General features: G+C 42.1%; 1 protein-coding gene across 3 annotated transcripts in view; it reads left to right on the top strand.

Annotated features, from left to right (window-relative positions):
* The window catches only part of LOC114587772 (vascular cell adhesion protein 1-like), a 59,373-nt gene that overhangs the window by 4,751 nt on the left and 42,520 nt on the right, over positions 1 to 12,102 (top strand). For all 3 annotated transcript variants that reach the window (XM_028712493.2, XM_028712491.2, XM_028712492.2), the window contains exon 2: positions 6,895 to 7,164. In XM_028712493.2, the coding sequence (XP_028568326.2) occupies positions 7,035 to 7,164 (130 nt within the window). In that variant the 5' untranslated portion in view covers positions 6,895 to 7,034. The remainder of the gene's footprint in view (positions 1 to 6,894; positions 7,165 to 12,102) is intronic.

Here is a 12,102-nt window from a genome sequence, read left to right as displayed (position 1 = left end):
TTGACTATTTCAGACAATATGCTTCCCCCCCAACATACTGACCTAACACCCCAGAGGCATATTAGGGGGAACTGCTTTTCAAAAATATGTATATTAGGCAAAATTACATAAAAAATATTTATAGTATTTTTGTAGTATTGTATGATGTTATTGTACATGTCTAATATATCTGACTGTGGAGATATTCACACAAAAATACTGCTGAATTATCATGAGGTCTTTATTGTTAATATTGCAAACTGATTTGGAAACATGGAAAACTGAACTTAAGGTTGGAAAAATGAGAAACTGATGGATACATACTTCAATCACGAGGTGTGGGAGAGACTTGCATTCTTAGCCTTAGGCTGAGCCACTGGAACAGGCCCGGTCCTCTCTTCTACTTCATTGACTGCCTATTTGTGTCTGGACTCAGTTAAATCTTTTTTTATAGCCATAAATTATCTAACAGGTACTCGTACTTCAAAGGAAACATGAGAACTGTAGTGAGGGGAAGGGGACTAGGAATCTCTACCAGATAAAAGTCCCTACTGGTGCGCATCACCCAAATCTCTGGTGGTGCAAGATTCCAGAGGTTCCAGGTGCTGACCTAGGGTTCATGCTTTGTTTTGTAATGAGGCTTTGTGCCATCTGTTTGATATATGGTTAATTTACATATATATACGACCTGAAACTATGATGGTGGGGCTCACAGCATCAACACTCCAATAGAGTATTCTCTCATGGCCATAGCTTTGGATTCCAACAGAAATCAGGCATGGCCCTGCCTCTCCCAGCTGCCTAGCCTGCAGCTTCCAGCTTCTGGTTTCTAGCTCACATAACTCAAATTCCCAACTCAGGACTTCTGGTGAAGCAAGATGGCAAGCCCCTCTGAGGACCACCAGCACCAACTGCGCTGCCTGGCTGGTCTGCATGCCAACTGCCGCCGCCACTACTGCGATTGGGGGCGAGGGACCAAGGGTGCCCAACGCGACAACCAGGGAGGCTGCATGGAGCCCCCAGCTCCTCCAGTAGCCTCAACCCCACTGGGACCGGGAGCACCGACGGCCCAGTGGAGCTCCACGACCTGGAGGCCTCTGGAGCTGAACAGAAAACAAAAAGGAGCCCCCCCCCCAGCTGAGCACCAGCTTAGATAGGAGGGTACCAGGAGGGCCAGGGAGGTCGTGAGGAATTGCACAGCCTAGCCCAGGCCTGACCCCGAGGCTACCTCCCTGGCGGTTAGCGCAAAATAGCAGGCTGGGACCCAGGGGGAACAGTGTTTTGGAGACCACCCCACAGGAAAAAACACAGCACGGGTTCCCCCCATTGGAAATATATATATATATATATATATATATATATATATATATATATATATATATATGCAGGTTTTGGTGTCCTCGGGTGTCTTCCCGTGTAAAAGTTGGGGTGTCTAGGCGACGTTTCGACGAGGTCTCACTCGTCATCTTCAGGCTGGTGCTTTCGGCTTCTTGTTACTGGAACAGAGCAGGATCTCAGTGTTTGAGTTCCTATAAATACTGTTGAGGAGGTGTGGTGTATAGCCTCCAATGTTCTGGGCATATTTTTTTATAATTTTATTATTATTTCTTCAAAAAACTATAATGGCATCCATGTAGGAGGCCTGTACCTTTGAAAGCCACTCCCTGGGACTCCTGCCTTAGCCCTAATCCAGGGACCTGAAATCCAGACTCTGCGAGCCCCACAGTGAAATTAAAACTGCTTGTGAGTCAAAATTACAGCAAATACATTTTTTAATTATATACATGAACCACTTTTTTATGAGTACCATTAGTTTCCATTTTTTATTCCTTTCACACATTTTCTATGATTACTTATATTTTGTATTTTTACCCTTTCTAATTTTTTTAAAATTTTCTCATTAAAAAACCCCCGCCTTCTCCCTATCACTATCATCTTATTTCTACCTTTTATTTTTTAGATTCCAAACATCTCAACATTTTTATATAAAAAAAATTAAGCTACATATAGGCTATTCTCCTACCCCCCAATCTTCAGTCCATCCCTAACTCTAACTCCCCTCTTCTCCCACCCATCATACTATATGTCAGCACAACACAATAGGTTCAATAGACAATATAAGGTGAGAAACACAGGACAACCCAGATGGGTTGGCAGGGAATAATAATATAGCAGGCACAACCAACTCCCAAGAGACTGAGATCTACTCACAGAAGAATCTTGATAAATAAGAGAATTGGACAGGAATTTATATCCTCAGACATTACAAAGAAAAGAGGAGTAGTTTTCTATATTAAACCCAAACTGGACCCAAAACAGCTATTTAAGGACGATAGAGGAAGAATGATAGTAGTATAAATAACAATACAAGGTGAAAAAATTGTTTTAGTTGGACTATATGTACTGAATGAGAATAAATCAAAATTTTATATTTAGATTATTTGGAAAACAATTTGTTGGAATACATGGACCAGAAAATAATATTAATGGGAGATACAAATGGAGTAGTCTCCCTGGAAATGAATAAAATATTAAGAAAAACAGATTCAAAGGAAGGGAGACTACACACAACCTTCTTCAAAATGGTGGAGAATTTCAATTTACCAGATACTTGGAGTTTTAAACACCCACTGGATAGAGAATATACATTTCTTCAAAGGTCCATCAATCTAGCAGAAGGATAGACTCGGTATGGCTATCTAAAGCGTTATCAATAACAGTAAAAAAAAAAAAAAGTAGAAATACAAGCAAGAACACTCCTGGATCACAATTTGATAATTCTTGAACTAAAAAGGGGAGGGGAATACCCCATTTAGATGACGATTGAATGAGGAGTTATTAGATAATCAGGATATAAGACAAAAAACAGAAAAAGCCCTGAAAGATTATTTTGAACTAAACTTAGATCAATACACCGATAGGAGGATTGTCTGGGATGCTAGTAAGGTGGTAATGAGAGGATTTTTTTATCCAAGAAAATGCCTATCAGAAGAAAATTAGAAAAAATAATAAAAAGGAGATATTAGATGGACTGATTAGAAACGAGAAAGAACTAATTATCGTATTTTTTGCTCCATAAGACACACTTTTTTCCTCCCAAAAAGTAAGGGGAAATGTGAATGCGTCTGTCAGGGGTTCAGGGACAGAGGCACAGGTGAGGGAGGAGACGGAGAGCGAGGGGGAAGAATCCCAGGACAGCGAGGAAGAGGATGACAATGACTTGAGGGATTCCATCAGTCTTTCAAGTGAATTGGAGGATTCCCAGAAGGGGGCGCCTGTGGTCAGGCCAAGGGGAGTCACAGGGGGGACCCGTCAGGAACAGGGGACCAGCAGGGGAACCCAAAGTGGGAGCTGGGAGTCGGGACCGGCTTCTCCGCCAGTGATGACAGGGGAAGCAGGTTCGAAAGCAGAGAAGGAGGGAGGATCGGAGCAAGACATCCTCCCGGAAGGGGAGGGGAGTAGTGCAGGGAGTAGTGTAACTGTCAAGAGGAAGGTCAGAGGTTGCGAACGCGCACCAAGTTCAAATGTGGAGGCGCGCGGAAGCACAGGGAGCCCGGAGGAGGAGCCAGGTCCCAAAGCACGCAGGAGGGGGGAAGAGCTGTCTGGGGATTCCGCGTCAGGGGAATCCAGGAGGGGCGAAACCCCAGGGGGCAGGAAGACCCTGCGGAAAAGGAAAGAAAGGAAGAGGTGGAGCAGCACAAGCCTCTTAAAGTGGTGCAGAGGCGGGACTGACTCAGAGGGGACTTCAGCGGTCTAAGCATAACAGACGTGGGGCTGCGCGCCTCGGCTGTGGAGCGGACAAAACACTGCAATAAAGATCTTTGTACATAAACTGGACTTGGCGTTGGTCTCTTGTGAGCTGGGACCTGAGGCAGCCCTGACAGCGTCTTATGGAGCGAATGGCGCTGCGCAGAGAGGGAGAGCTGTGCAGTGCCCCTTCAGCAAAGCAGGAGGAGGAACGGAGCCCCTTGATAATGTTTCATGGGCCTTTATAAAAAAGATAATAGAAAAGATGAATTCTGGGGAATCATTGGAGAGAGGAATACATGCAATCTATTCTGAACAACAGGCTATGTTGATTGTTAATAATGTTATAACTGAAAAATGAAAAATAACAAAGGGGACAAGACAAGGACGTCCCCTATCACCATTACTATTTATTTTGGTATTAGAGGTCCTGGTGAGAGATAAGAGTGGATAAATCAATTAGAGGAATAACGGTAGGAAATAAGGTATATAAATTAAAAGCTTTTGCAGATGACCTAGTAATTACAGTGGAGGACCCTAAAGATACTTTAGTGAAGGTGTTAGAAAAGATGCAGGACTTTGGGCAGGTTGCAGGTTTTAAACTAAATAAGAATAAGACTAAGGTTTTGATTAAAAAACTTGACGGAGCAAGATAAAAAGGAGCTGGAAGAGAAAACAGACTTAGCTATACATAAAAAAGTCTAATACTTAGGATTTTGGCTAACAGCCAAAAACAATAATATTTTTAAAGACAACTACAAGATTGTATGGAAATAAATAAAAAGAAATTTAGAGATATGGAGAAGAATGAACTTATCATTTTGAGGAAGAATACCAGTGATTAAAATGAAAGTATTGCCAAGAATGTTATTCTTATTTCAATCAGTTCCGGTAATAGGCAATGCAGAATACTTTGAAAAATGGTTTATCTGGCAAGGGAAGAAACCAAGAATTAAATATAAACAGATAAATATAAATATATAATATATTTAAATATAAATATATAATATATTTAAATATAAATATATAATATATTTAAATATAAATATATAATATATTTAAATATAAATATATAATATATTTAAATATAAATATAAACAAATATTAAATATAAACAGATGCAAGAGAAAGAGGAGGTTCTGCCTTGCTGGATTTGAAAATCTATTGTGAAGCATTCTGTATCTGCTGGATCCGGGACACTGGAAAACATAAACATTTTAGATCTAGAAGGGCATGATAACAGATTTGGATGGCATGCATATTTATGGCATGAAAAAAGCAAAAGTACATAATGCATTTCAGAATCATATAATAAGAAAATAAATTTTCAGGATATGGGAGAAGAATAAAAACCTATTTGAGCAAAAAACACCCTTGTGGCTTTTCCCTTTGAAAGCAATATCTCTGAAAAAAGTGAATATGAGAAGCAATTGGCCGACTTATAAAAAGAGCTGCTAACCGAAATAGACAACCAGTTAAAATTAAAAGACTTTGAAGAGATAAAGAAAGCTGTAACTGATTAGTTACAGTATTATCAACTAAATGATACTTTTAATATAGATAAAAAGAAAGGTTTTAGTTACGAGATATAAAAATTAGAAAGTATTACCAAAATTCTGTCAAAAACCTATAATTTGCTCCTGGAATGGCATACAAAAGATGAACAGGTTAAACTGGTTATAATAAACTGGGCTAAGGGATATAATATACAAATGGCAGATTGGGAAAGGCTCTGGAAAATAGATTTAAAATTCACAGCATGTTGTACGCTGAAAGAAGATTATATGAAAATGATTTATCGATGGTACTTAACTACTACTGAACTACCCAAATGTATAAAACAAGTTCAAATATTTGTTGGAAATGTACGGAAAAGGAAGGTAACTTTCTCATATGTGGTGGACATGCAAGACAACAAAATATTTGGGGGAAATGGTATACAATGAACTAAAAAAAAAATGTTTAAAATAACTTCTGCTAAAAAAACCCAGAAGCCTTTTTATTAGGAATTACAGGTACCGAGATTCCAAAAGACCAGAAAAGAGTTTTCATGCATGCGAGAACACGGATGCTACTAGCCCAAAAATGGAAGGAAGCAACAACCCCGATGAGGGAAGAATGGCAATCCAAACTGCTGGACTTTGCTGAAATGGCAAAACTAACCGGGAGACTCAGGAACCAAGAAGACAAGGACTTCAAAAAGGAATGGGGGGGAAATTATAATTTACTTAGGAGACCACTGCAAGCAAATCAAAACTTTTGCTATAAGAATCACTTGTAAAGTAACAAAGATTATGGACAATTTGGAAAAATAAAAATAGTGGAGAACGTATTGATATGTAGTCTTAATTATTGAAATAAGGAACCAGGTAGGGGATGGGGTGAAGTCACAGAATTCAGAGAATCTCCCAAAATGATTATACAAATTTTCTGAATGTAAATTTCTATTGACAAAAATTAAAAAAAAATTCAAAAAAATAAAAACAGAATCATACTGCCCAATCTCATTGATAAACCAAGACTAAGAAGTCCACATCAAACTTGGTTAACCGCCTAAAAATCTTCCTACACAAATGAATTGCCTTGGACTAGGCAGGCTTTGTCCCTGGTCACAACCTACCAGACCCCATGAGGAAATTACCCACTCTGATAGAATACAGTAGAAAGACCAAACTCCCGACCATCATGTCCCTAGACATCCTTAAAGCCTTTGATTGCTTAGAATGGAAGTATCTATTAGCAGTATTAACTAGCATGAAATTTGGCCCCAACTTCCTACAAACCCTCAAACAAATATACTCTTAAATAATTTCTCTTCTCTCAGACTTTTGGCTAATTAAATAATCTATGGCCTTTTAGAATAATAGAATTATAGAAATGTAAAGTTGGGAGGGACACCAAGGGTCATGTAGTCTGACCCTGTGTGTGGGTGATTGTTTTTGTTATAGTGGTATGTATTTTTGTGTTTTTATATTGTAAACCACTCTGTGAACCTAGAATGAAGGGCAGTAGAGAAATTTCATAAAAAATATTAAGAATGGGAAATAGCTATGGCCCAGGAATGGTGACTGCATCATATTGCAACACGTTCTTGCTGAATAATGCTGCGATTGCCAGCAGTATTCTCTGCAGCCGGTCCTCCCCATATCTTTTCTTTCTTTCTTACAGTGCACTTCCTTGACACTTGCAATGTGACTATCCACCCTGAGGCACCTGCTGTGGAATTTGGAGGTTCTGTGAATCTGAACTGCACAACTACGTGTGCTAACTACACCCAGTTGGACTGGGAGGTGTCTGTTGGAGGAGGAATGCAGAAGGGCGATGGGTGGATTTCCCTAAACATCACCAATGTGTCTGAATGGGAACTTCAACCTATATGCATAGTCCAAAGAAAAGGCTTTGATTCCTTAGACACCAATGTGGTCATCTATGTTTACCGTGAGTATGCACAGAATTTCACGGCGGGGAGGCATCTGGAGGTTATGTAATTTAGCCTCCTTCCTCACACACATAATGTCGAGGGGGTGAAATAGGTCCCATGTTTCCATGTCATCCCACTACCCTAAAACAAAATTGCAGAGTACACATGTTATTAGACATGGTATGCTGCATAACATGGCTGTGAGGCCTGAGGAAAGAGGGAGGGAAACCCAAGACCCGCCCAAGACATTTTGGTGGTTGGGGCACATGATCTTAGCGGCTCCTCTGCTCTACAAAAATCATGCTGCATGTAGTATTAGCAACACCAATCTTACAACAAAACACCTTCTGGGAGCACTTTAACATAACTTAAGGGCAGTGGCAAAGCATATGCTACCACTGCCTGGGGTGGAGTGTGGAGGGAGCTTGCTGCATCTTTTCTCGCAAAGTGGAGCGTGGGGGGGGGGCATCCTTGTGCCCAGCCAAGAAGAGGGGTGGCAAATCCACTCCTGGGTCAGGTCTGATCCGGTAGTGGAGCTGTGGTGGCTGGCGGTGTTGGGCCATCACAATGAGGGAGCCTGCCATGGGGGGGGGGCTGCCTGGTCGTGCCCCCTCCATGCTATGCCACTGCTTCAGGATGCTCAGGACTTCCTAGAATCATAGAATCATAGAATCATAGAGTTGGAAGAGACCACAAGGGCCATCGAGTCCAACCCCCTGCCAAGCAGGAAACACCATCAGAGCACTCCTGACATATGGTTGTCAAGCCTCTGCTTCAAGACCTCCAAAGAAGGAGACTCCACCACACTCCTTGGCAGCAAATTCCACTGTCGAACAGCTCTTACTGTCAGGAAGTTCTTCCTAATGTTTAGGTGGAATCTTCTTTCTTGTAGTTTGGATCCATTGCTCCGTGCCCGCTTCTCTGGAGCAGCAGAAAACAACCTTTCTCCCTCCTCTATGTGACATCCTTTTATATATTTGAACATGGCTATCATATCACCCCTTAACCTCCTCTTCTCCAGGCTAAACATGCCCAGCTCCCTTAGCCGTTCCTCATAAGGCATCATTTCCAGGCCTTTGACCATTTTGGTTGCCCTCCTCTGGACACGTTCCAGTTTGTCAGTGTCCTTCTTGAACTGTGGTGCCCAGAACTGGACACAGTACTCCAGGTGAGGTCTGACCAGAGCAGAATACAGTGGCACTATTACTTCCCTTGATCTAGATGCTATACTCCTATTGATGAGGCCCAGAATTGCATTGGCTTTTTTAGCTGCCGCGTCACACTGTTGGCTCATGTCAAGTTTGTGGTCAACCAAGACTCCTAGATCCTTTTCACATGTACTGCTCTCAAGCCAGGTGTCCCCCATCTTGTATTTGTGCCTCTCATTTTTTTTGCCCAAGTGCAATACTTTACATTTCTCCCTGTTAAAATTCATCTTGTTTGTTTTGGCCCAGTTCTCTAATCTGTCAAGGTCGTTTTGAAGTGTGATCCTGTCCTCTGGGGTGTTAGCCACCCCTCCCAGTTTGGTGTCATCTGCAAATTTGATCAGGATGCCCTTGAGTCCATCATCCAAGTCGTTGATAAAGATGTTGAATAAGACCGGGCCCAAGACAGAACCCTGTGGCACCCCACTAGTCACTCTTCTCCAGGATGAAGAGGAACCATTGATGAGCACCCTTTGGGTTTGGTCAGTCAGCCAGTTACAAATCCACTGAGTGGTAGCATAGTCAAGACCGCATTTTACCAGCTTCTTTACAAGAATATCATGGGGCACCTTGTCAAATGCCTTGCTGAAATCAAGGTAGACTACATCCACTGCGTTCCCTTCATCTACCAGGCTTGTAATTCTGTCAAAAAACGAGATCAGGTTAGTCTGACATGACTTATTTTTCAGAAATCCATGCTGACTATTGGTGATCACAGCATTCCTTTCTAGGTGCTCACAGACTGTTTGCTTAATGATCTGCTCCAGAATCTTCCCTGGTATTGATGTCAGACTGACTGGGCGGTAATTATTTGGGTCCTCTCTTTTCCCCTTTTTGAAAATAGGGACAACATTTGCCCTCCTCCAGTCTGCCGGGACTTCGCCTGTTCTCCAGGAATTCTCAAAGATGACTGCCAGTGGTTCTGAAATCACATCTGCCAGTTCTTTTAATACTCTTGGATGCAGTTCATCTGGCCCTGGAGACTTGAATACATCTAGACTAGCCAAGTATTCTTGTACTATCTCCTTAGTTATTCTGGGCTGTGTTTCCTCTGCTGAATCATTTGCTCCAAATTCTTCAGGTCGGGCATTGTTTTCTTTATCGGAGAAGACTGAGGCAAAGAAGGCATTGAGGAGTTCAGCCCTTTCTGTGTCCCCTGTTTGCATTTCACCATCTTCTCCTCTGAGTGACCCCACGGTTTCTTTGTTCTTCCTTTTGCTACGAACATACCCATAAAAGCCTTTTTTGTTGCTTTTAACCTCTCTAGCAAGCCTGAGTTCATTTTGTGCTTTAGCTTTTCTGACTTTGTGTCTACACGTGCTGGCTATTTGTTTGAATTCCTCTTTGGTGGTTTCCCCCCTTTTCCATTTTTTGTACACATCCTTTTTTAATCTTAACTCAGTTAAAAGTTCTTTAGATAGCCACCCTGGCTTCTTTAGGCACCTTCCATGTTTCCGTCTCATTGGTATTGCCTGAAGTTGTGCTTTTACTATCTCCCTCTTAACAAACTCCCAGCCATCATGAACTCCCTTTCCTTTTAGTATTACTGCCCATGGGATCTCACCCAGCACTTCCCTAAGCTTTATGAAGTCGGCTTTCTTAAAGTCGAGAAATTGAGTCCTAGTATGCTTGGCTGCTCCTTTCCGCTGTATAGTAAACTTCAGAAGAGCATGATCACTCGCGCCTAATGATCCTTCCACTTCTACCCCACTAACCAGGTCATCAACATTGGTTAGGACCAGATCTAAAATGGCTGTTCCTCTTGTTGCTTCTCCCACTTTCTGGACAATGAAGTTGTCTGCAAGGGCAGTGAGGAATCTGTTTGACCTTATGCTCTTGGCTGAGTTTGACATCCAACAAATATCTGGGTAATTGAAGTCCCCCATTACTACTATCTCCCTTCCTTTTGCATGCTTGGCCATCTGTTCCAGGAAGGCATCATCTATGTCCTCCGTTTGGCTTGGGGATCTATAGTAAACTCCCACAATGAGGTCACTGTTATTCTTCTCTCCCTTAATTTTGACCCAAATGCTCTCACTTTGGCTTTGAGGTTCTAAATCTTGGATCTCTTCACAGGTATACACATCCCTGACATATAACGCCACTCCTCCTCCTTTCTTGTCTGGTCTGTTTCTTTGAAATAGATTGTATCCCTCCATTATTACATTCCAATCGTGGGATTTATCCCACCAGGTTTCAGTGATTCCTATTATGTCATATTTAGTTTGCTGTACCAGGAGCTCAAGCTCATCTTGTTTATTTCCCATGCTTTGCGCATTAGTGTACAGACATTGAAGTCCATTAATCATTCCCCCGTGTCTCTTATTTAAGGATTTCCTCCTCCCACCACTAGGTCTGCATGCTCTTTGCTCCATTCGGTCTATGACATTTGGATGATCATCTTCATCAATTGATAGACTCCTACCTTCAGGAGCACTGTCTCCCTCCCCCACATTAGTCAGTTTAAAGCCCTCCTGATGAGGTTTCTGAGATTTTTTGCAAAAACATTCCTCCCAACCGTTGTGAGGTGCAGCCCATCGCTTGCCAGAAGTCCATCTTCAAGAAACTGCATTCCGTGATCTAAGAATCCAAACCGTTCCTGTTTGCACCATTTGCGAAGCCAGTTGTTCACTTCCACTATTTTTCCCTCTCTCCCTGGGCCACGTCGTTCAACTGGGAGGACAGATGAGATGACAATTTGTGCATTTAATTGCTTCAATTTCCTGCCCAGAGCCTCGTAATCTCTTTTGATCTTCTGGAGGCTATTGCTTGCAGTGTCATTGGTTCCCACATGAACCAAGAGGAAGGGGTATTTGTCAGTGGGTTTTATGATTCCTTGCAGTCGTTCAGTTACATCTTGGATCTTAGCCCCGGGGAGACAGCACACTTCCCGAGACATCTTGTCAGGCCCACAGATCACTGCTTCTGTTCCCCTCAGTAGGGAATCCCCTATCACCACTACACGCCTCCTCTTAGGTCTGGTCGGGGTTCTTCTGTGAGCTGTCGGTTCCAAGGTCGCCTGGACATTCCCAGAGGACTGCCTTTGCTCCTCGTCTTCATATACCTGATCGACTGTAATGAGGGAGAGATCCTCAAATGGAGTCCTGTCTGCCATGACAACCATGGGGCTGTCACAGTGTAACATCAGCCCAACGCACATCATAGGTCACACTCTGAATCTTGTCTTTTCGACTGGGCAGGAAGAGGGTGATCTGAAAGTGGTCAGATCATTTCTTGTTGAGTTTTAGGCTTTTAGCATCTTTCCCCCTCTGTAGAGGCAGGGGACCCACCTTCAGAGGTTGTGGGATCCATGTAGTTTCCAGACAGCTCTGGAGGATATGACTGGCGTTCCTGTCAAAGCCTTGGCCAACCTCTGGAACAACAGGATGGCTTGGGCTGAACTTTTGAGTAGTGGTTTCCTATAAAGAAAATATTTTATTGAAAACAAACTGAACTTTCAAAAGAAGCCTTTGATACTTGTGTTTATATCCTTCTATTGTACATAAATTATCTTTTGTAAACTTCCTTTGAATGCCTTTGCCCTGAAAATCAGTATATAAGAGCAACCAGTCAATCAATCAATCAATCAATCAATCAATCAACCAACCAACCAACCAACCAACCAATAGGAGCTCATCCTTGTCCACCATTATTTGATTAGGTTAGGATGCTCAGTTGTCATGCAGAGTTTTCCCTCCCATTGCCCTGAAATTATTGTCTATATTTATTTTAAACAACTGGGATGGTTAA

The sequence above is a fragment of the Podarcis muralis genome, chromosome 17 (assembly GCF_964188315.1).
Source record: "Podarcis muralis chromosome 17, rPodMur119.hap1.1, whole genome shotgun sequence".
NCBI lineage: Eukaryota > Metazoa > Chordata > Lepidosauria > Squamata > Lacertidae > Podarcis > Podarcis muralis.
Note: the sequence above shows the minus strand (reverse complement) of the source record. Positions and strands in the feature narration are given on the sequence as shown.